At 38.3% G+C, this 26060-nt stretch overlaps 1 protein-coding gene across 1 annotated transcript in view; it reads left to right on the top strand.

The window, feature by feature from the left end:
• ATP10A (ATPase phospholipid transporting 10A (putative)) overlaps positions 1–26060 on the top strand; it is a 111534-nt gene that overhangs the window by 81817 nt on the left and 3657 nt on the right. The window contains exons 8-17 of the mRNA XM_038132825.1: positions 966–1183; positions 2631–2825; positions 4241–4802; positions 10061–10164; positions 10336–10462; positions 12546–12730; positions 14087–14408; positions 16733–16809; positions 20162–20287; positions 24532–24732. Coding sequence (XP_037988753.1) covers positions 966–1183; positions 2631–2825; positions 4241–4802; positions 10061–10164; positions 10336–10462; positions 12546–12730; positions 14087–14408; positions 16733–16809; positions 20162–20287; positions 24532–24732 — 2117 coding nt within the window. The remainder of the gene's footprint in view (positions 1–965; positions 1184–2630; positions 2826–4240; positions 4803–10060; positions 10165–10335; positions 10463–12545; positions 12731–14086; positions 14409–16732; positions 16810–20161; positions 20288–24531; positions 24733–26060) is intronic.

A 26060-nucleotide genomic window follows, 5' to 3' on the forward strand; every position in this document is an offset into this window, starting at 1 on the left:
TTTGTATATAGCCTGTACAACAGGCTGTTGTACAGCCTGTCATTAGAGGGGCAGGATTCCACAGCTGTTTCACACCTCTGCTTTCTGTTTCCTTTTTGATTTCTCTATATCCAACTGCCAGGATTGTTTCCTAGCATTAATTGGCTTGGTTAGATTCTTCACTGAGGAAGTATTCATCTAAAATATATCATTTGGAAAAACTCTTTCATTCTGTGTAAACCAGGAATTGGTCACTGCAGCAGACAGTGATAGGAACAGGTGTTGGCAGTAGGTGAGGGGCCTCTGCTTTTCATACTGCATGCTGCATTGTCCTGTCTGTCATGCAGAGAAGAAGGGACAAGCTCCACAGTGGTTTTTAACACTAGGCTAACAATCAAGAATCTGCGTTCATGTCTCCACTCTGCAGGAAATGGCCCTGACCTTAAGCAAAGCTTTAATGCTGTCTGTACCTCATCTCTGTGTGTAAAACAAAGGCAGTAGTGCTCTGTAGGCATGCTGTTCTGGGTATATTTCAGGTGTCAGTAACTGGTACTCAGTAGATGTGACATTTTGGCTGAAAAATACTTAATTTGAAATTTGTGTTGGAAATTACATGAAAAATTTCTGGATTGTTTATTTCCTACTCAGATTTCAAGTGAAGACCAAATTATTTGGTTGATTTCATCAGGCAGAGCTGGAGAATAGTCTTCAAGGATGCATTGAATTACTGCAGAGTCTAACTGCCTTTCAGAGAGAATGTGATGATAAGGGAGGCAGCCTTTGCCTTGTGTTACATTTCTAATTATGTTATCTGCATCCTCCATTCAATTAAGACTACACTATATCTCCTGGTAATGGAATCATTCATTATTACTGAGAAAGCGCATAATAGTAAAATCATCACCTGAAAAAAAGTCACCATGTCCCTCTCCCTCTTTGCTACTTTTAACATGTGCAACATTTGTCCCTCTTTTTTTTACTGATAGCCAAACGCTTAGCAATGTACCAAGAACCTGATTCAGAAGAAGAAGAGGCAGCCCCGAAAGGAGGAACTCTGTCCCAGCGTGACAGCATCTGCAGCCATCAGAGCATCAAAGTGATACACAGGAGCCAGAGCACCAAAACCCACCGGCGCACGGGTAGCAGAGCTGAAGCAAAAAGAGCAAGCATACTCTCGAAGCACACTGCATTCAGTAGCCCAATGGTAAGTCATGAGAACTAAATGCACAGTGTCATGTATCTTGTAATAGAACCATGTCTTGGAAAGGGAAAGGTAAAGGTTGCTGGTTTTACTTCCGTAGTCACAGCTGTTTCTACAAAAACAATGACGTGTTGGCGTAGATCTTATCTAAATGCCTTGTCTGTGTGAACAAGCTGAAGGTAAAGACAATCTGAAACGTTGGTTTGAGTTATAGTTTGAGTTTGGAAAGAAAATGTGTATCTTCCTTTTATCTACAGAAGCTGAGAATAGCATTGAGGTCAAGGACTAGAATTATTCTGCATATGCAAATTCTTTTCTCTTTTGTCAGAGGGTTTTAAAACTATGAAGTGCTGGGGTGGACACCATGTATAACAATTCTTAGACACTGTTGACATACACCATAGCATAGTTTTTAGTGTGTTTCAGTGGTTATCAGTTGACTGCATGTGTTGTATTTTAAAAACTAAACATTTTACATTTCAAAATGTTGGTGACTTTATGTCCTTACAATTTCATTTGGTTTATTTTATACTGCTGTAACTCCGTGTAAGTTTTACATCAGCTAAATGGTAATAAGAGGAGAGAGGAGCCAAGTTGTGTCTATTCAGGGGTTTTGCATTGTTGCTCTGTTGACACAAATTCACCCTTAAAGCAAATTACAAATATAGACAAAGAAAGACGCTGTTTGCACTGGTGGAATTTCTTGATTTCATTTAAGAAGAGTAAGCTCTTTTGATAAAATTCCAAACTGCAGATTTTGTACATGGAGTTCTTTGGTTGCTTGTATTCATCAGCTGCTGAGCATCAAGAGATAAAATTCTACTGAGAAAAGAGGCTTAGATCAGTTTATCTTTTAATCTTTTGTATCCTTGCCTCCCTCTGTGTTACAAAATACTGGAGTTGCTCTGAGAAGAGTTATATTAAATAAGTGGAAAATACTGATGAAATAGAGTTGAAGGGGTGCAATGTTTCAGTGTAAAAACCCCTCATGAATAAACTTAAAATGTGTGGATGGTTGTTGTTCTCTAAGAAACAATTGAAGATGGTTTAGTTTTCTTGTGCTGATGTTAAGCCAAACTTTAAATGTCATTGCTGTTTATTTTTTCCACACCTCTGGTCTCTGCAGTGTACCATACTTTAGTATTAGATAACAAATGTCTTGAATTAAACAGGAAAGAGGGAGGAAAATAGGATGTAACTCCTCCTTTCCACTACCTCCAAAGTAGATAAATATTGCTGCTATAAATATTTCACATCATTTCTACCAGTAGGCTCATTGTTAACTGTTTATTGTCTAGAATGTGTGTGTTACAGTTCTCTCCACTTCTACGCTATGGAGTAAGACCACCCCAAAACTCTTGATATTGACACTGCTTTGGATGCTTTAATTGCATGTTGCTGCTTTGGAAATGTAGAAGCGCAGATATTAATCACTGGTATTTGTTACTAGGAGAAGGACATCACACCTGACCCAAGGTTGTTAGAAAAGGTGAATGAATGTGCAAAGCATCTGGAGGTAATGAGGAGCCACGAGCAGCCGTTATCCCATCTGAGTCCAGAACTATGCGACGTTTTTGACTTCTTCATAGCTTTGACTATTTGTAACACAGTCGTGGTTACTGCACCTAATCAGCCCCGACAGAAGGTAAGTTAAAGAAAAAGAAGATGAGAGTTCAGGTTTCTTTTGCCTTGATACTAAATTATCTGGTACGCTAGGGAAATGAAAACCTCCTGTTCTAGTGAGAAACAGCTAGAGTTGTGATGACTTGTAGAACTGAGTGAGTTTAATAATGCATTAGCTGAATGGAGTGTGTCAGCTATTTCACTTGTCTCCATGGCAAGATATTCTTTCATTGACAATTTCAAGATACCTCTGAAACTCTCCAGATTTCTTGTACTGTAATTTATTCATTTAATAAGCATGACTATGTAAGCATGGTGGAACCTAATTTGTATATGTGCAAAACTTACCAGAAAGGGATATAAGCTGTCAGTGAATAAATATTTCATATATATGGATTAAATTAAGAGAAGGATGAGACATTTTTTAAAAGTTTAAAAAGAGAAATACACTTGAAAAACATCACTTAAAACTTTCAAGTTATGTAAAAGATGCATCTTAAGCTCATTGTGAGAAATAATGACCGTAAGTGCTTAAATTGGCCTTTAACTAGTGTAATTGATGAATGAGAATTTCAAGAATGCAGTCCCAAGAGGATCTGTAAGACAAAACTATAATGGAATGTAATATTAAAGCTCGCCAGCAGCTGGAATTTTCATTCTAGAGAAAATTTTGCCCTTTGCTTCTGTTCCAGATTGGAATAAAAAGTGAGCTAGTCTGCAAAATGATGTGGTTTTGTGCCAAGGAAACATTTGGAGAATGCTCAGTTTGGCTGTTTCAGGAATGCTACACTGTTATACAATAATATAATATATATTACTATGAATATGCTATTACTAGTAATGCTACTGTATCTTTAGAACAGATTTGTGTGAACTGAGATGAATGGTTAGTCTGAAGCAAAAGGCTTCAATGCTGAAAGCGACAGGGGAAATTAATTGTCACAACATGTGTCTTTTGAGAATATTTTCAACATTGGCATTTTCTCATTAAACTTTACTTTTATGAGATACCACCCTTCTCAATAGAAAAATACTGCATTAACTTTTTTTTCACTACCTTCACTGAATATTCATGAAGGATGACAAGTTCATACTAATGGTAGCTTCTAGTATGCACTGCTGATGGTGATGGTGCAACATTGATAGACTATCCATTAGTCATATCTGAAGAGGTGAAAGAAGAAAAAACTGTTTTAATATCAACGTATGTGCTTTCATACACAGGTATAATTCTGAAGTTCTAGTGAGTTTTTTTTATTGTTGTTAAGTTAGTGTTGTCCATTTACTTTCATTTCTCAAAATACAAATATCATTACTTTTTGCCCTCAAAGAAATTTTACTCTTTGGTTGGAGATGCTTAGACTGACTGTCAGTGTCAGAATTCTTGTACAGCTTTTCTTTGGCATTTGTTAATTGGTGGGTTTTCTTCATCTCAAGGTTAGAGACCGATTTGAACTAAAATCCCCAGTAAAAACCATTGAAGACTTCATACGAAGATTCACTCCAAGTCGCTTGACCTCTGGATCTAACAGCAGCAGTTCCTCTAGTCTAGCTACAAGCAAATCAATGCACAGATTTGGTCTAAGCATGCTTTCATCTACATCTACGGATAGCACTTTATTAAAACTGGAAGAGAAGCTGGCATACTCTGCACAGATGAATAACAATGGCTACAGCTCCCAGCAAGGCAAGATTGCTGGCGGGGGTGCACCTGAGGAAGGAGAACTCCGTTATGAAGCAGAGAGTCCAGACGAAGCTGCTCTCGTCTATGCAGCAAGGGCATATAACTGTTCTCTGGTTGGAAGGCTGTCCGACCAGGTATCAGTGGAGCTACCTCACCTGGGAACCTTAAGCTTTGAAGTATTACATACGTTGGGCTTTGATTCCATCAGGAAGAGGATGTCAGTAGTGGTCAGGCATCCTCTCACAGACGAAATAAATGTTTACACTAAAGGAGCAGATTCAGTTGTTATGGATCTTCTTCTGCCCTGCTCTTCAGGTACACCTCTTACTTACCTTTGTGGGGGTTGGGAGGCAGTTAGTTGCTGAAGATCTCATCATATCTTGCTGCCTTGTCTAGCAAGTAGATTTGCGTGCTTTTAATTTTGTAGAATGGCAACCATTACCCTTCTTTTATAATACTTTTATAAGTACTCAATTTTTCTGTAACAAATTACTGGTTCCTTACCTCACAAGAATGAATGAAAATAATTTGTGTAGAAGATCTTCTACTTGCAAGTTTTATTTTAAAGGAATTTCTTACAACTCAGCCAAAGCAATTTACATTTCTTTAGAAAACCTGCCTGGTAGTGCTTGGACAGTTGAGTATTTTATATGAAACTGAAATACTTTTTATTGCTGCTTCCCTCTGTTTCATTTGTAAGTCCTTGCATCCATTTGCTGAAATATGTTGCATTAAGCAGCACATTTTTTCATGTTTAATTATGATGCTAAAGGGCAGTGTGAATCAATCAGCCATCAAAACAGAAAGGTTGTGGCAAAAGACGGAGAGATGCTGTTCAGACAAGAAATCTTGGCTTCAAGCAAGCAATAGACATGCAGCTGTGAACACGGAATTTCCCTAAAGCATGGAGAATTCTCCAGCACCCAAATGTCCTAGGAAGCAGGGACAACTTTAAATAGCTTATTGTAATCAGTTGGTCTCAAGAAGAATCCTGTAAGTTTTCAGAAGTTAGAGGAAACTCATGGGTTTCAGTTTGCATTAATCAGTTTGCATCTAATTTCCTGTATTTTCAACACTGAATTTCATGCAGTGTTTAAAGATTATCCCAATATGAATGGACAGAGCTCCAAAGTGCTAGGGGTACTTCCCATGTTTCACTAAAGCATTGACTTTGTGGTTATTTTGACATTAGTTGGAGTAAACAATTGTGAAAGGCCTATACTGTGTAATTTTATTTTAACGAAACACAGAAAAAATGTTGGCATTAGTTTTCTGGTTTCAGCCATATAAATCAAAGCTGAGCCAAAAAAATTAAGAACAACTTGTCCTTAACTAACAACAAAGTATTCATGAATAATTTTCTAGCAAAGATCTGATATCACAGAAGGCATGTAGAGCATCTATGGAAACTTCTTTCCTTCCAAACTACTAATAGAGAATTTTTAGCACTGAAAATTTCTAATACCAAGAAAATAATGATTGGAAATGAGTTTCTCAGAATGAGAACTGAACATTTAAAAAAGGAAAAAATATTTCATGCCATGTCTTAAATTTTTTGCCACCGTATAACAGACTGTGTTCAAAGCTGCAACGTCCATTCACAGTAGACTCAATGAACTTAAGGAATTTTCAGGGAAATTTCAGGAGGCGTAGGACCCACCTAGGTAAAAACAGTAAGGCCAGTTAAAAAAATAAAAAATGGCAACATTATCAAAGGTGATGTATGTCAGAGAAGAAGAAGCAGAGTTCCTGAAGGTCAGTGTGGGAATGAACAGTGTCTGTAGCTGGGCAAATACAGATTCCACCATCATAACAGGCAAGCAAATTGAAAGTGGTTCTGAAATTGTGCTGGAAGTTTTTTGTTTTGGTTTGGGTTTTTTGTTTGTTTGGGGTTTCTTTAGCCCAGATTGAACTATGCGTTCTGGTGTGCTTTGCTTTTGCAAGCAATGTGAAGTGCAGCCACTAGAACACCATAAGCAGTTCCCCTTGTTTTTTCTAGTCCTCTTGAGCCCCTGCTGGCTTCAGTAATTCTGTATGTTTCAGCAGATCTATCTGTAAAGCATTTGACATTTCTCTTGAGTATCTTTCACGCCTGGAACTGAATTTGCTGTCTCTGCCTGCAGAATCCTAGTGTCAATGGATGTGGAGGGAGCCTAAAAAGATTTATGCTGTGGCCGTTATCTGTATTGTGGGATCTGTCATTGGTTTTATCCAGTTCACTGGTGATGGTGCAGCATGTGTGTGAGAGGAGATGCAATGCTACAAGAATTCAGTCATTTATCATTTTAAGAAAATTACTAAAAAGTGAGTGGACACGACAGCTAATCCCACAACTTGGTCTTTGCTCTATTAGTGCTTCAGGGACATGTGAACACTAGTCAAGCGTGTGTCTTGAGACTTCTGCCCTTAGACTGAAGGACCAAGGCAGCACCATGTCTGTAATCTCCCAGCTCAAACATGGCATGAAACAAAGATTCCTGTTTGGAAGGATAAGTATTTTAGAATATAATGAGAGAAACAGCCTGAAATCAGAAGCAGAAGTATTATGTTTTAGTTTCCTTGTGTCTTATAGAAAAGCATAAATTGTCATGAGCTTCAAAATTTAAAAAGGTTATGAATAGACTCTATTTGCTCTGCCTGTATATCTAGTTAAGATATACAAGAACCTAGTGTATTCTGATAGCAAACAGATATTTCCAAAAGCCTTGAAATTATTCCCAAGAGTGTATTGTTTTTACTTTATCTCAACAGTCACCATGTTCATAAATAAGAAAGTTACTGTTTGAGTCAATACCCAGCTCGCACAGGAGCTGTGAACATAAATCATTGGGAAAACAATGACTGCAGTGGCTTTCTGCAGCTCGAGATTATGGAAGGAAATGAAGAAGCAGAAGGCCACTAGCTCTCTATCATTCTTCTGGAGAAGACTTCCTTGCTGTTTTTCACTGACATGGGGCATGTGGTCACACTGCTCAGAGCAGACACTGCATCCCAGCTAAAAAAAAAATTTCCACAACTGGGTTTTGTCTGCAAGAAATTCCTTCCCTCCTTCTGACTTCTGAGCACAAGATAAATCTCAGGGTAGGACTGATAAGGCATATGAACAGCTGTAAGGGGCTTTAGCTGTCTTTGGTATGGTGGAAATGAGAACTTGCACAGAAAATATTATACACATCCCTACTTGTAGAGAGTTGCTGTCTTTGTTAATTGAAGGAGGCATGAGCATTTAATCACTGCATTAGCACCTGTGATATTTAGACAGATCTGAAGTAATTAACACCACTTAACCTTAAAGGGATAGAAACAGCTTTTGATGTGTTTAAACACCTATTGAAGTTTTCATCATTTGAAGTCAGAGAGCCACTGAAATAGCCACTCCCATAAGATGATTTCCTGTGGGATTTGCAAAAAGTATGGCATTTTTCTCCAGAATGTTAATGTATCACAATAAATTGGGAAGAATGCTTGCCTGCTTTATTGTTCCAAAGTTTAAAAAAAAACCTCATTAATACAAGAAGCCTCAAAGAAAGCTGCAGTGCTTCTCCCAGAAAAGAAAATTCTTGTGTTATACAGCAAGTCACATGTGCCAAAAAAGCTGTAATGTACTAATAGAAAAGTAGCAAAATGAAACTGTGTTAGGCTGCTGGTTCCTTATATGCATATTTCCATATATAGTGTAAGAAAGGGCTTTCCAAATGCAAATAATACTTGTGGGGATGTCCTTCTGGAATAATCTGTATTGTCACTTTGAGACAATCAACAGTGATAGCATAGGTAGTATTAATAGGTAGATGGGCATGAGAATATTCCTATCAGTCAGTATTCACCACATGACCTTAATCAGATGGAGCTGCAATGAACATATGCAGGAAATACCACAATCTTCACAGAGTCCCTTAGGAACAACTATGTACATATACTCTCAGCTTTGCTGACCTGAGGAGGACAGAAAAGTCTTTAAAGGTGAGAAAGTAGCTGTACCGTGAGTTAAATGTTCTGATACATGGTTGAAATAAATGGAACAAAAAACAAATATTTGGATTCTGAATTCACAGTTCCCTTATTTCTACAAAATCAATGCATGTATGTGTTTGTAGTGGAGCATCTGAATGCCCAATTATGCACTCTGCTGTTGTATAAATATATATAAGTGCTGAATGCTATGTAACTTTATAGACAGATATACGTATGCAGTCAACATATAGCAAGATCAAATTCAGTATGAGTCCACACTGGGTAAATGGGCAGTGAGAAGTATAAACAGTAAGATACTTATGCCATCTAATTTATATACCAGTATGAAGCACTTAATATAATGGCACAGTGCCCATAGGCTCCCAGTATGAGAGGTGAGCACATTCAGTGCTGTATGTAGTAGGTCTCTTGAGGTGCCCAGACTTTGGGTGAGGAGTGGTCACCTGACTCTGACTGGCTACTGTGCAGGTACCAGTAGCTCAAATATTGCACTTTGGAACAGCTCCAGTTACAGAATTATATCATTAAATGATTCTACAACCCCTGAAAATATTCAGACTTTAGTAAAAAAATGTGTATCACATCAGGGAGTAGGAAAACCTGCCAGAAAGTACCAGTCATTCTCACTCAATGGCTCCAATCTAAAAATTTACCCCCTTGTACGTTTACTTAAGTCCTAACCTTGAAATTCATATTATTAAAGATTAGTACTACAGTACCATTTTCATGAACTTGTCTCAATCCTAGATGATAAAAAGGGGCATTATCACTTGTTTTTAATTTTTGGAGACATCATTTCATGTAATAAGATGGAACAAAATGTGCTGCCATCATATTTAGTACTCTGTGTTGATCACAGAGTGAGCACACTGCACCAGTCCCAGCTAAAGAGAGAAAAGAAACAGATGCTCAGTCCTCATTTTGAGTAGTTACACATGGCTCTAAGTGAAGGGTAAAGCTAAGTGGAAGTTTTGCTTATGCATCTGAGGTAGAAGCTAGCTGTGAGGTCTGCAAGTGCAAATTCTGCTCTAAATGAAATCGCAGTCCCACCCAGAACTTCTTGCGTTGATTCAGGCTAGAAATAGGAAGTACCAGTACAGCACTAACAGACAAAAGGACCTTTAGATATATAAAACAGAGCACCGTTTCCACTTCTTTCCAGATATTAGCCTAGGTAGAAGACTGAGTGCTATTTTGAAGTGTCATTTTTCTGCACATGATGAGCTGTGGAGAAGCGGAAAAAACATTTGCCAGTAGTGTATTTGAAATCATACTTCTAGTTCTGACTATTGTTTCCTGTGAAGATTATCACAATTTCTTAAAATACTCAGGTGAAAGAAATACTTGAGTAAAAAAAAGGTCTTTCTCACATACATTCACAGTGACATTTTTGAAGAAGGAAAACAGAAAAGACAACAAAAAAAGGCTTGTTTTTAAAAAAAAATTCCCTGAGTTTCCCAGGAAATATCAACACCTCTTTAAAAGTATCAGTTATAAAGTGCTGGTACAGTAAGCACTGTATACAAGTTTTTATTCTCTGAGGCAATTCAGCTGCTGTTATTTTTCAACAAGTAATTTATGGTTTTATTCTTGTCTAGATGACCCTCGGGGCAAACATCAAAAAAAAATCCGAAGCAAAACCCAGAATTACCTTAATCTTTATGCTGTAGATGGGCTGCGGACTCTCTGTATTGCAAAAAGAGTAAGTAAATGCAGGCTTTTACTTTGCTTTTAAGGAGAGTCTTTACAAAGATTACTGAAGGTATTTATTATTTTATTGTTCTTGATTCATAACTTATTTTTCATTTTATTCAGTAAAGTATGAATGCCTTTGCATCATATTGACTGTGCCCTCACATACTCTTTGTAATAGGTTCTCAGCAAGGAAGAGTATGGCTGTTGGTTAAAAACTCATTTAGAAGCAGAATCCTCTATTGAAAATCGCGAAGAACTTCTGTTTCAGTCAGCACTGCGGTTAGAGAAGAATCTGCATCTGCTAGGTAATGAAATGAGAGCTGGACATGAAATTAAAATGTGATAAAAATTCTTAAAGCTTGGCTATGAAATCCGTTCTTTCCCTTAAATTGTTTCTGACAGTATAGAAATTGGCTTTCGTGGGACTTTATATGGCTGTCATGTGCAGCACCACAAAGGATTAGGCTGTCATTAACATAAAAGACATACCCTGTTTTCCTTGCTCCTGCCAACATTTTATCACTAGTGAAGTAAGTGGAGTAATATCAGGGATGAATTTGACACAATATCCTAAATGGGAGCTGCTGCTCTAAAGAAGAGGAGGATTTGGCCCAAGCTGTCTACAGAATTTCATTAGTTCAGTGCTGCTTCAAGATGTTAGAGACTTCCCTGACTCCAGGGGCACCAGAGACACGCACAAAGCAAAGCTCACAAACTGCATCTGTGAGAGGCATCGATTTTCATATACATCAGGTTCAGCACATGCACTTAGGGCCTGTGTATTCTGTGGCAAGGGGTTGCAGTTAAAATCAGTGTATGTAAAAAGTCCTGCAAGAGCTAAATCATACTCTTTTGAGTTGAGATGTTGAAAGATCTTCATCAATTGCCAGCATGGATCTGGGAGACAGATCCACTTCACCCAATGCATCTACTACAGACCTCTAAGGCTCAACATACAACCAATGGGGAGACAAAAAAAGGGTAGTTCATTTGGTCTGACTTAGATATCTGCTTTAGGATTAGATGAATCATGCCCTCGAAGTGTCTGGTTCTATTCCCTGACTTAAAGGGGGGCATGAGTTGCCTAATTTGGACCAGAGTAGTCAAGATCCCACCATGAGTGTACCTGTTGGCTCTAGCTGCAGTCTGAGCTGAAAAAAAAGGAAAAAAAAAAGTGAAATTGAGCTGCCAGACAAATAAGTGAGCTCTGGCCAGTAGTAAACTATCAGTTCAGTCATTCCCTAAGAACCTCATACTGTGATTTGTAGCTTGTAATTATCAGTCATCATTAGGTTGTGGGAATAAAAATTCAGTCTGGAATATATTTTTCTTTATTTGGATAGCAATGCTCTCCCAACATTGCTCTAAGAATGTGTTTCCATGTAAATGACTGGTCCTCAGACTTAAGGGGACTTCTGTTGTTAATGCTTTTTTTTCCAAGGAAGAACCATAGAAGAAATAATTTGCTGAGAAAAGTTTGTTTTGTTTTTCCTGTTGTTCCAGGTAACTTGCATGTCTGTCACTTCCTCATTTGCTAGCAGCAGCAAAGCTCACAAACTGCATCTGTGAGAGGCATCGATTTCCTCACATTGAAGTCTTCCTGACACTCAGTGGAACACTGATGTACCAGTAATGACACTGAGCTTAGTCCTGGGTGGCTTTTTGCCACTTTTCATATATATGAAAATCTTGTCTCAGTCAATTGATTTATGTAAGCTTAAAACAGATACCCAATCTCTTATAACAGGTAGAAAGATGCATTGAAAGCATGAAAATACACATTTTACTGTCACATCATGGTCAACAGATTTATGATTTATTCTCTGCTATATCTCATTTAGTCACCCATCTTTCTGCAAGAGCCAAGAGCAGCAAAAAGGCACTAAAAGGTTTATGTTTGCAGTCTAATCCGCTGTTGCCAAGCTGCAGTCCTGCTGTTAGTCCCCTTCAGAAGAGGAATTTCTAGTGACCCGCTCTCTTCTTGCTGAGAAAAGACAGTTAAGACCTTTAGGAACTGAAATGATCCAAGAACTAATAGCTTCTCTAGCAACAGTCAGCAGAAATAATATAGATATAAAGCATAGAGACAATAAGCGTTGTGAACCTCTGGGATTAGGAGTGGCATCTGGTGGCTTTTGACATTTTAAATTCTGGATTTGTTATTTACAACTGTTTACCACAGCTACTTTTCTTTCTTCCTCCTCAATACCCCCAAGAAGCTGCCCAGATCTTGCAACCATTGGTAGCTTAGCTGTGTCCCAGTAAAAGTGGCTGCTGGTCTGGTTGTTTTGGGTTTTGTTTTGTTTTATTTTTAATCTAAGCTTAAAATTTAAGGGCGACCCTAGATGTTCATTTAATATGGAATATTTGGCTTTTTTATTTGCTTAGGTGCAACTGGCATAGAGGACCGTTTGCAGGATGGTGTTCCAGAAACCATTGCAAGCTTGCGCAAAGCTGGGTTGCAGATTTGGGTTCTTACTGGAGACAAGCAAGAAACAGCTGTTAATATTGCATATGCCTGCAAGCTACTAGATCATGATGAAGAAATCATCACTTTGAATGCTGAATCACCAGTAAGCAGATCCAATATACAAGTTGCCTAATTAACTAGTTTTGCTTTATTTTCAACTTGTACAACTAAAAGTTTGATGGCTTTTTTCCTTTTCCTTTTTTTTTTTTTTTTTTTTTTTTTGCTGCTTTTCCTGCTTCAGCTATAATTTTCAGGTAGGACATGTCTTTGAATACTTTTCAGTGAATCATGCTTCTAAACCATAGCCTCATGTGTCATTACCTTACTGAAAACATGTAACTGTGTGTAGGGAACTCCACCATGAATGAAAATATGCCACAGCATCATAAATCACTTCCTTCAGTATGCATTCTCAAAGCATCCCTATTTCTGTGTATTGGCACTAATGGGTCTAAAAGCAACCTGTATTTAAGTATATTTTGATAAAGAGAGCAATTAATAACTTGTTGAGAAATTGTGCTTTATTGTATGCCACTGAAATGTAGTATTTAGATAACTGAGTCATTCATGTTTTCTCAGGTGGCTTTTTCTCTGGAGATAGAAGCAATATTTAAATTTTGACGCTAACAGTGAGAGGCAGAAAACCACATCCACAGTAATGCCTTGCTTCCTAACGGACCTTTTCTAATCCTTCTGAATTACTAATCTTTCCTGTGCTCAACTTGTTGCAAGCAGTCACAAAGAGTTTACTGATACGGTCTAACATACAAGGAACCAGACTAATAGTGCTGTAGTCCTTTTATGGGGTGATAAAATTGGACTTCAGCAGAGGAGAGGTAGGCCATCAGCATTCAGCTCCAATTTCTTTCAAAAAGGAAGAATAGATAACAGCAATTTCCGTTCTTGGGTGTATCAACTGGAGTGGTAAATTAATTTTCCATGGTTTTTCTCTTTAGTAATACTTTGCTGTAAGACCAATAGCACTTCTTTTAAATGTTCTTATATTCTCAATAACATCTTCTAGTTGAGTATGGCTAGGAGAAAGATTTCAGCTTAAATAACCTTTAATTGGCCTTTAACAATGCATAACTCTTTGATCTGAGTTGTGGGCGTATACATGGTGTTCATCACCATAATGGTGTTCATCACCATACTTGATACCAATTATATATCATTTCTCAGCACTGTTATTCTGAGAAGGAGCTAAAAGAAATTTAGCATACAAAAGTGCATGTTAAAGTAGAATGAGATTTTAAGCCTTTCTACTCTCTATTGTTGTCATACCTTCTGCAAGAGTTAAGTGTGTTCAGAACAAGTAGAAGATTATGAGAAATTAAAACTTTAACAGCACAGCAAATAATACATTCCCCTTATTAGTTATGCCCAAGCATACAGCAAACAAAGCCTTTGAATACATGTTCTTTTCTCTCAAGCATTTTTATTTTGAATTTCTTTTCAGGAGACATGTGCTGTCTTGCTGGAACAGTGTCTGCAATGCGTAGAGTCTAAATTTTCAAACAACACAATAGACGGAGCTACTGGAAACATGACTGTTGGGTTCACCCCTCTCTATCCACCCTCTTCCTCTGTGCTTTCCAGCTTGGGCCTAGTCATTGATGGAAGGACTCTAGCTTATGCCCTGGAACCCATGCTAGAAGATAAATTTCTTGCGCTAGCCAAGCGATGCCGTTCAGTCCTGTGTTGTCGCTCCACCCCACTCCAAAAGAGCATGGTAGTGAAACTAGTCAGAGACAAACTCAAAGCAATGACCTTGGCAATAGGTAAATACCTCAGTTTATATTAGTCTGCCTTGATGTATACTGTGTCTTAAATTTTTTTTTTTTTTTGACGTGCAACAGGAGCCTCCCAGCTGCCTCACAACTGAAGCAGCCTTCCAGTTTTGTCTGAAAACATGTTGAAAAATTCTGATATATTTATTCTAACATACTTACTCAAAACCAGGATAGAACTTTGGAGATTTCTTCCTTCAGAAGTTAGGTAATCAGGACCTAGTTATGCTAAGAGGTTTTGACATGTCTAAACAAGCTGTGAAGAACTGGGTTATCTTATGCTGTGCAAAACACCACTTTGCAATCACTGTATTACACCCAAAAAAACTGCTCAGTGCTGTTTCATCCAATCATGCTTAAACTCAAGGTTCTGTGTTTATCATTACAAGTCAGCTATACAGCACAGGCTATGGCTTGGCCTTGTCATTATAGAGAGTGGATTTACAACTGTTATCATAACAACACTTAAAGTTCTTCCCACCTAATCACTCAATTGGCAAAGAGAAGATTTTGGCAGTCTGTTTTTCTTGAGTATGACAGGATCTTCCATGTTTCTATGATTTTTACACAAGTCAACCAGCTCTTCTTTCCCTATCTCGAGTTTAGGTTCATGTTTCATTAGAAGATATTATTTCAGCATATACTGTTACAAATACACTTGCTTTCATCTATCTGTATTGAATAATTTCTGCTGGAACACATATGGGTGGCAGCTGCCCATGAGAAACCCAAAGTACATATAATAATTGCCAGACTTGTGTGACATCAACATCACCAAGTATGCGCTGATTATCACAATCTTCCTGCTTAATATATTATATCTTGCTCAAATGTGCCTCCCTCCCACTGAATTTATATCTTTGGCTAACTGACTGTGGACATAATAACTTGCATATGTTCTAAAAAACATCTGGCTCATTAACTTGAATTATCCAGAATGCTTAAAAACACTAGTGGAGACTGGGCAGCTTATATGTTCATTTTTTCTGAGCACCTTGAGCCTGCAAGTTGAGCTTAAGCTCCTGCTCTGGCTTAAAGCCTAGCTGTATGCATCCTCCCTTTTAACCAACATGAGCTAACTTGGGTTGTAGCCTGGAAGAAAGGAGACTCTGGGATGATCTTACCACTCTCTACAACTTCCTGAAAAGAGGGACTCCTTCCTTGTAGTCAGGTGGGGGTTGGTCTCTTTCTCCAGGCAGCAGCTGACAGAACCAGAGGACACAGTCTTAAGCTGCACCAAAGGAAATACAGGTTGGATGTTAGGAAAAAGTTTTTTACAGAAAGAGTGATAAAGTTCTGGAGTTGTCTGCCTGGGCAGGTGGTGGAGTCACCATTCCTGGATGTGTTTAAAAAATGATTGGACGTGACACTCGGTGCCATGGTTTAGTTGAGGTGTTGAGTTGAGGGCACGGGTTGGACTCGATGATCTTGAAGGTCTCTTCCAACCTTGTGATTCTGTGATTCTGGATCACACGGTCACAAAGACATCAGCTTTGTCTGGTGAGCAGATACCACTCTTACACGTGCCAACAGCAGGGAGACTGGTGGCATGTGGTATGCACCTCAGCCCCTGAAGTTTAAAACCAAATGTCTTGTCATAAGCTAATACAGTATCATTTTCCATTCGTACACTGGCTGTAAATTTAAGAGGTTAAGAACTAGATACATATCTCATTCTGGTATCCTGTCTATGGCACATATCACTTGTGGGATCATGACTGGAAGCAGAGTAGGGGGTGGTGGCTCTGCAACCATTCCAATTAAATCTACCAGTCTTGCGTGTACTGAAGATCTCAGAATGGTCAACCCTACTCTCTTGACTTTGTCTTTCATTCATCTACTTTTAAACTTTTTTTAGTATATTTACAGTGTGGACATTTTCATTTGCTTTAGGCCTTCTTGCACATTTAATTCTTAGTCATACCTGATTGCAAGCAGACTCTTGATCAGGAAGCAGAGGTATTGGGGATGCTTATTCTCATCTTTCTACTGGTGCAGTTCAAGCCTGATACTTGAATTTTAGGTATTATTAAAAAGAGATGAATTTGTTTTGTTGTTACTTTCCTGTGATAAAAAAGGTCTAAAAAGATCAAAATATCTTGGAAACATTGCAAGCTTTGAACCTTATATTTTAAAGGTGTATCCTCTCCTACTGCACATATATATATGCACTTCTATACCAAACCAACACTTAGTAAATGTCTCTCTTACTATGCTCAACCAACACTCAGTAACAGCTGTTTTTTCTTTGTTTTGTTGCTGCCAGCTGTTGTTGGTCTGCTAGTGACAACAAAACTGCATTTTGTCATCTTTAGGTGATGGTGCTAATGATGTCAGCATGATCCAAGTGGCAGATGTTGGTGTGGGGATCTCTGGTCAAGAAGGCATGCAGGTAATGTTGCTCATCTAGTGGAAAGCACTCCCATGAGAACATGAAACAGCCACTTCCTATAGTTCAGATTGTTGAGACTGCCTCTGGGTAGTCAGCACAAATAAAGGAAAAACAGCAAGTTGTGCTGAGGAGTGCCAGTTTTGTCTTATAAGGACTCTCTCAGCTTGAGTTTGAGCTCACACTTGTTCTGAGATCCATGATGAGTTTACAAACACTGCCTTCTCAGAAAATTGAACTTATCAGATCTCTCTAAGCAATATGATTAAAGAAATAATTAGCTAAATAATTGTTTAAAGAAGAAAGAAAGCTCAGCTATGCATTACTAAGAAAATAAAGGTTCATCTTATTCCCCTGTCTCCTGTATTGCTTGGGTATACTTCTTCTATGGAGTGGCTGCATAAGCCAGTACAACTGATGTAGCTATTTGCATGGTTTGATGGTGACCCTTAGCCCAACCACCCACACATCTCACTCACTCAACTCATTCAGACAGCAAAACAGTAAAGTAGAAATTGTGGCCCTTTGCAGAACCACTGCTCCTTATACCTTATAGCAAGTCTTGGTTTGGCCACGTTTCCAGTCACAGGGTAAGGGTGCTTGCCTTGTAGTCTTCTGAATATGTTCCACCCATGATTACTGCATGTAGCGCTGTATGAGAGACACTTCTCTCATCCCCAGAAGAAAGGATGTATATGTACAGGATGTATGTATTATCTCAGCCTCCTCTACTGCTAGTGCAGATCAGTTGCAGTGTTAGGACCAGACGTGACAGTAAGACACATAATGAGGAGGATACCTTATTTCCACAACCTGCATTGTATTTGGGCAGGTTGAATGCAAGAGAAAACAGAGTAGCTGAGTGTATGTCAGATAGCTCTACCAGGAAAGTGGGAAGTGTTTCCATCCTGAGGACTTGAGCAGATGAGCATGCTCCTTAACTTAGTTACCAGTGGGTGGTTCTCTGACCCAAATTGCATTTTTTGCAACATTGGCTGGATGTTTTGCTCAAAAGGGAAGAGAGGCCTCCCTCACACAGTGCACAAGTTGGCTGTAGGGTTTTATTTAATGGGATTTCATGAATGCTGTAATTTATTTGGGTCAACACATAAACTTATAAAACAAAAATTTAAGTGAGCTATGAACTTGGGTATCAACTTTATGCATTTTCTGAGTCCAGATCAGCAGAAGCTAGCACAGGTCACTGGATAAAAGTCAGTGGATATTTTTCTTATTTATCATACACTTTTCAATGTGTATGCATCTTCAAATCCTGCATAACTTCTGCAGTATCACTCTGCAGGCAGTCCAAGCTCCAGAGAGTTCAGAGAAGGCTGGTTTTGTGGGCTCCCCTCCAAACCTATAAATTCAAAAAAATATGCTGCAAACATTTTTCTTGGGTCTTACCACCTCTTATGAACTTACCAATAAGCTCCATCATCTATGTATTAATTCAGATACTTTTTTTCCTAATGCAGACATAAACTGTTCATAGCATTTTTTTTGACTCCTTGCCCCTATATGCCACTTTCAGTTGAGTTCATACACTTACAATAACCAGTCCTCAAATCCCCCTGGCTTTTGCAGTGTATCCAGGTCTGAAAGCTGTTTTCCCATTAACTCATTAAACAACCTGGTTTTATTTCTAAATGAAAGTTCAGCAGAGTGGAAAATGTTTATAGATCCCTTCCCTTACTGCAAGTCCTAAGGAGCCACACAGACCTCTTTACTATAAACAACTGCCAGAATTGTACACATGCAGGTACTCAGAAGGTGTTGAGCATTTAGATGCCTAAGACAGCAATACTGTCTGATTTATTTTCTTTCTACATTCTGTGGAAGCATGTGGAGCTGGAAGAAAAAAAAAATAAATGTGAAAATCAAGTGGGTATTTTGAGCCTAAGTAAACATGCAAATGTAATTGGATAACAGATCTTTCTCTCTATGTTCCTCACCATAATAAAAATGGAATAAAAAAAGGAAAGAATCGTGACACTTCTCACAGTCTGCTGAGAAGTACTATGTTAGCAGCACAAATGAAGCTAACGGTTTTGTTTTGACATTGGAATAGGCTGAGATGGGGTGGAGGACAAGGAAGCAGACATAGCATAGCTGTTTTCTCCTCAAACTGCAAGATAGCTGTATGTCTGCAAGACAAATCAGACTTCAGAGCAGGGAGGTTATAACAAGTGTGTCTCAGTACCTGAGAAATCCTAGGATGTGTCAACATATTAAAAAGTGTCTCAGCCCTCATATATATCTACTGCTTAAATTGCAATGCATTTTTACACCTTCTCTTGCATACTGTTTTAGAGTTTATTTTATTAGCTTCTACAAGCACCTCCTTGGGAAAACTGAGCCCTTTTGATGTTTTACCAAGAAAGAGAATTAGGTAAACTTAAAAGGAAATATGTCTCTCATTTAAAAATACAGCCAAAATATACCCAGCGGAGTGTAAGGAAGATACTGCTCCTTTGGAGGTTTTCACCTTTCCTCCTGTTTTTGCTGAACTGAATTGTGAGAAGAAAGGTGATACCAAAACAGAAAATGAAATGTAAAGTAATACTGAATTAAACCATAGTGTGATCTTAGGGATAAGGAAAATCATGAAACACCCATGATAACACAAGTAGGTCTCATCTAGATATACAATACCCTGAAATTTAGTCAGAATTAGAGAGAAGCTGTGATTCATTTTGTCAATGTCATCTGACAGTCTGCACAGTCCCAGAGGACTCTCATCTAGTGTGATTTTTTTCTCATACACAGTTACAGAAAATGTGTGATTTTAAAAATCCCTCAAAATACTGATATCTCAGGACAGCCAAGTAAACTGTATAAACCAGGTCTGCAAATTAAATTAAAACTAATATTTTTATTGTTTTTTCTTTTAAAGTCAAATTATTATGATGCAACCACTTAATTGTGCTGTTCTTATCTTATTCTCTGGAAATTCATTTTGCCCTTTAAGTATGCTGTAGTTTTTACAGAGAAAGATACAGCCACCAAGGTCTTCACACATGAACCCGGGGCCTTCATGCTCGTGCAACTGCAATTGCCAGCCATTCTCCCACCTCCTGCTTTTTGTTGTTGCTTGTCACCATCTGTAATGTAGGTTGTAATCTCCTCTGGGTGAGGACCAGGTTGCCTTGTGTGTCCTGCCAAGCTGCCACATTTGCTCATGGGTGTTTCAAATCCATGCAGCGATAGCTGCACTTCATAAGCACAGTCATGAATTTCATTCTTCATGAGTACAACTTCCACTGCCTGTAGGAGTCGTGAAGATGACTAGATTCATTGTTAGTGTTGAAGGTGGTGCTTTACAATAATGATTCCAACCTTTGTTTCATTAAAGGCGGTGATGGCAAGCGACTTTGCAATCCCGAGGTTCAGGCATTTGGAGAAGCTTTTGCTTGTTCATGGCCACTGGTGTTATTCCCGACTCGCCAACATGGTGCTGTATTTCTTCTACAAAAATGCAGTAAGTGTTTGACTTGGCAGCTTTATGGCACCACATGTTTCCAGGGTTTATTTTGTGCTAAGTGAGCATTAGGTCAGCCTTCAAATGGTTTATAAATAAGCTGCAAAGAAATTTGCAGAGCTAAAAGACAGCTGGCTGCCATTTGCAGAAATACGGGACCCACTCCATAACAGCTACAGTGTGCTGCTGAATGTGCAAATTAGGTAACACAAATAACAAGCACTGCTGAAGAGAAGTTTCTTACAGAGCAGTTTTGCAGAATTTAGCTGGCTGGATACAGGAGTCTTCAATGCCAAAGTCATCCAGCATTGGTCCCAGGTAGCAGTTGAGTGTGTTTTCTCTTCCTGACTGTATCTCATCATTGTTTATGAATCACTATACATATTTCTTAGTAACTTGGGATAATTTGAGTCCTCTCTGTGTCTCAGATGAAGAGACTGGGAAGGGTTTTTTTCTTGATTTATCTTATTTCTAACTAATCAAAACAGTTCATTAGGAAGGGAGCACATGGTGGTAAAGAACAGACGATGGGTCTGTCTTTCCTCCCTGGTGTATGAAACAGGACTCAATCCAGTACTGGGCATGGAGCCAGAAGCAGCTCAACTCCTTGGCCTCAACAAAGGCCCTTTGCATTGATCTTGGAGTACAAAGATGATTGATTGAAAACAGCCTAACAAGGAAACCAAGAATACCACCAGCTGGGTGGGAGTCACTGGCAGACACATATATTTGCTCACTTGCAACATCTACAAATCACTTTGGGAGCAAGGCATAGGAAGAAGCAAGAAAAAGAGGAGAAATAGAGCTCTCATATCTCTGTTTGCTTCAGAGGGCAATGTGTGAATTGTGTGCAGGAGACTGGATTTTGTCCTCAGTATCAGAAGAAAAGTGGCTTTCAGTTTTGTAAAAGTTGCTTTCCACTTTTAATCTAATCCTCAGTTTTTATCAGAAAAAAACCATCATTTGCTCAAAATTTTGAACATCACCAGAATACCTAAGGGTTCTAAAGGACTAATGAAGTGTCTTTTTGTTAAAACAAGCATGTTAAAATACATTCTGGGGTCAGAGCAGGAACTGCATGCAAGTGCCCTTTCAGACACAGAAGAATGAAGGGACTTTGTAATCTGAGCTGCTGCTTGAGTCAGAAATAGCAAGCAGATTTAAGTAATGCTGCGCTGAGTGGAGAGCCACCTGTTGAAGTACAGCAGTGAAACACGTGGTGGTGTTCAGATGCATGTTTTAAGGCTTAATCCTGAATGATGCTGAACATCTGTACTCCCACCCCCAGTGCTGGAGGTTTCCAAGATACCCATTGACACTATCAAATCTGAACTTCCAAGAGGTGTATGCATAGCCATCTCATATTAAAAATTAAAAAATAAACCCAGAAGTAATGCACATAAGACACTCCAGCAATCAGCAGCCAGAGATGCTGCTTGTACATCAATGCTTTTGTTCAGCTTGGATAAAATCTTCCATTTTCTGTGGTACAACTGCCCTTGATTACAAGTATTATTTCTCATGCCATTTTTAATAAGACATTTTCAGAAGCTACTGCCTCAAGGCTAGAAAACAGCTGAAGAGATCTCTTTGTGTTGGCTGTATATTGGCAGCCTTCAGAGCTTTCTGAGAAATACTTGTTGCTTCTGACTCTAAACTGTAGTTGGATATCCAGCATATAGACATGAATATATCATGTCTGACACAGTGCCTGCCCTTAAGGAAAGATTGTTAAAAATGGAAAGATAGGAGCACCTGAACCTTCTGCAAGGAGACTATTCTGGATGATTCTCCACAGAGAGTCAAGATAGCTACACTGCAAATGTTCTGCAAGTTTTCTGTTTGCTCAAGTGGTTTCTTTTCCCCATTTGTTCATACTATGAAATTTTCCATTCTCCACTAGAACCTAGCTAATTTAAATTTAAACTTCACAATGCTACAAAAGCAAGTTTGAAACTTAGATACTTATCCAAGAAGATGTTTAGCTTCATGAAGATGATAAAAATACAAGTAAAATATAAACTAAAACATTGCATGACTGGCAATATCTGAGCATGATGAAAAGGGATTTCACATAAACAAAATTTTTACCTGCACAAGTGTGCACATCTTCTTCCTGTTTATACATTGTCTCTGCAAGGCAGCACTGAAAACTTTTCAACAATACTTCAGTCACTGAGAAATTCTCTGTGGGACCACATTCATAAAACAGTCTCATCTGTCAGGGGAGGAAGGGAAAGCTTTTTTACTTAAAATCTTTATGTAAATTTGTTTTGTCTTTTTCAGGTAATACACAGAGGCAAGAGAGAACATTTGAAATAAAGTAAAAAACTTGTTTAATAAACAACAAAATTTCAGGAGAAAAAAAATATTATTTAAGCCTCATTTATTTAAATAGCTTTCTTCAACAGCACTATTAAGACACATAGTAGAGCTGGTAGAAAGATTTTCAGCTGCCTGTATTTTCATCAAACTACCTATTTTTGCCAGAGCCAAATTGTTTCCAAGACAGGTTAGCAAGGCTCTAGAGAGAAAATTTACTATGTCCAGGATTAGCTGCATTTTGTTTTAAAAGCATGAGAAAAAAGTACATAAATTTACATACTTATTGTAATTTCTTTTTGAGAACTTACTCAAGAAATTATTTTTTGGTTTTGGTGTTGATAAGAAATAATTTTCAAAATATGTTCAGTTTTGGAAGGAAACTGCCACGTCCTAGACAGCTGTACTCAGGAGGGTAAGGTTTGGTAACTCAGTCTTGTTTGGGCCATAGGAAGATATTTTTCTTGAAATACATTTACAGAAACATTTCTAGAGGTTGTGCTTACAAAAATACTACTAAGTTACATTTAACTTTCCCTAGGGTAATTTATAGAATAGGCTCACTAACAGTGAGGTGTATTTGCTGCTCATATACAAGCCACTTCAATGTAGTATGTAAACTTTTCCTGAGCACATATATATATGTGTGTGTGTGTGTATATATATATATATATATATATATATACACACACAGAGACACATATGTACATTTGTGTACTGCAGGACTTTCCTCTTATTCTGTGGCAATTCCCCTTTACAAGACAAGTTTACTCTTCTTAAAGCAGCTTTCACTGACTAAGCACACCATAGCCTTTTTTTCTTTCTATGACAACAACATTTGGGCACACAGATAGAACAGATCTGTATTTTCTTCTGTATATCTAAAATTCATGAAGGATTAATATTCTCTGTCTGACTGAAAGCTTTTTGAGAACAGAATACAAAAAGAAGAGGAAGTGAAAGAAGTCATGTCATTTCCCATCTTCATCGTTAAAAGGAAGAAAACCCTCAACAGTTTCCAACAGTTTTCTGGTTTTAATCACTTTACAAAGAATAATAAAAGTTTTAGTTGTAGGAGAACCAAGCCTGGGAATTTATTTCCTTCTCTAGGAAGCTGGCTGTCTTTTTCTAGGCCTCAAATCCTTCATCAGCATCTGAAATCAGCACCTTTATTGAGCCCTCTGGATTCTCCATGCTGAAGACAATGTAGAAAAAATGAGTTGTGTGGTTTGTTTCTTTTTGGGTGATACCAACTCAAGCAGATGAACAACCCCTCTGCATCTGTATATGCAGCTGATTTCTTCCTTGAGCTGAAGAAGAAGGGAGATTGAGGAATCTTTACAGTACTGCTAATTTGCTGAGTGTCAAAGCACAAAGATTGAATACTTAAAACAACTTTTCTAGACCTTACAGTTTCACCTTCCTTACTGCTACTGGTCTCATGTTCATCTTGAGAAAAAGCTCTTCACTTATCTATTGTGGACCACAAAAGTCTCCCAAAACATCTCCAGCCAGCAGAGGATATTTTTGTGGCAATTCATGTTCTTACAGTAGTTGTGTAAGTGCTGTGACATCAGTACTCATTTTCCTAGAGGTCAGTGGTGGTTGGGAAAGCTTTTTACAGTTAGTTAGATTGCACCTCAGTGTTTCACTTGAACTGAAAGTTAATTTTGTGTGATGCCTAAGATCTAAGGTTGCAGCAGCACAAAGACTTGCAGGTGTGCCAGATGTTTGCAGCTTAGCCAAGTGGTCCATGCATCAGGAAGTGAATTAAAGAGCAGGTATCCTCACAAGGATTGCTCTCATTTTCAGCATTCAGAGATAAGTCGTTGCAGAGTTGGAATCAGAATGGTTTCAGAACACAGTGGGATGATGATCCCCCTTATCTTGTTATACTTACAGAATTGCTTGTTCTGTTTCAGATGTTTGTGGCCCTTCTCTTCTGGTACCAGTTCTACTGCGGGTTCTCTGGCTCATCAATGATTGATCAGTGGTATCTGATCTTCTTTAATTTATTCTTCTCTTCTCTTCCACAAATGATTACTGGTGTGCTGGATAAGGATGTGCCAGCTGAAGTGTTAATTGCTGTACCTCAGCTTTATAAAAGCGGACAGAATATGGAGGTAAAAACTTCTTGATTATTGCAGTTTTTTTCCTGAACATCATTAGTTTCAACTGAAAACCAGCCCTGCTCCCAAAGGGTAGATGGGTGGTAAATACAATCTGAGAAGTCAGTGTTATTACTCTGTGATACTTCTTAGCTGAGTCAAAATGCCAAAAGTAAACCTAAACAAAAGACACACTAACAAAAAAAGCCCCAACCAGCCATATTTTTAATATGTGTCAGGAGAGAAAGCTGGATGATTTAATTCAACCTAAACTGAACACCTCCTTCATGGTCCAGACTCACAAATAACCAAAAAAATAAAACAGATTGCACTTTGTAGCTAGTGCAGGGTTTTACAGAATAACCTCACAGTACTTACTCAAAACTTCTGTTCCCAGCCCTTTACAAAAAGAAGAGAAAGATGGCCTTGGTAGTAAGCACAATAAACTTAATCTCTGAGGGAGGTAGTCACAGATGACAGATTCAGCTGAATATCTGTCGAAAACACTTTGTCCCCATCTTCTTGAATTACACAAGGAAAACGAAATTGCAGGAGGAATTTGAGCCAAACCATTCCTGGTAATTACAGGTACAGTGTACCATGGGAAAATCTTGCTGTTTGGCAAAACTATCTATATGGGGACATTGTTTTGAAGGCAAAAGCCCTCTTAAAAATGTCCTACAAAGCTGTCCTCTGAGAGTTCACAGTAAGTGGTTTTTGCCTCCAAGTGTACACCTGTATTTGGTACCCCACACATGTAGTGGCATTGCTGGATACTCTCCTGGAAAGATCAAAGGAGAATTTGAGTATAACTTATTTTAGTCCATTAGTCCAAACTCTGTCCTTTTCATCTGTTGTTTTCTGTTTTCTACATTTCTTTTGTTTCAGTGCATCACACTTGAAAGATCTGTACTATTAATACCTTCCTCTCTTGCACATTTTTAGGATGATAGAAATCTTGTCATGCCTTAAGGCTTGTTGGGAGGTTATGTTTGCCTGTCTTCAGCTGGCAAACTGAGAAGTCTCCCAGGTTCACAGAACAGTTATTTCTCATAGAGAAGCCCAGAAATCATTCTAAGTTGGTTTTTTGTTTGTTTGTGTTTTGTTTTGTTTTGGGGTTTGTTTCATTTGTTGGGTTTTTTTTATCTGTCGATTGAATTCTCTTTATAGTTACCTAAAAAGGCATGTTAAAAACTTTAAAATCCTGTTTCAGGTGGGATCTCTTTCAAAAAGGGCCTACAGTATTATAGAATAGTTTAGATGGCTCTGGAGGCCATCTTCCAGACCCCTGGTCAAAACAGCTTCAAACCAGGATGAGGTTTCTCAGGTCTTTAACTAGTCCA

This window comes from Motacilla alba, chromosome 1, assembly GCF_015832195.1.
Source record: "Motacilla alba alba isolate MOTALB_02 chromosome 1, Motacilla_alba_V1.0_pri, whole genome shotgun sequence".
Taxonomy (NCBI): domain Eukaryota; kingdom Metazoa; phylum Chordata; class Aves; order Passeriformes; family Motacillidae; genus Motacilla; species Motacilla alba.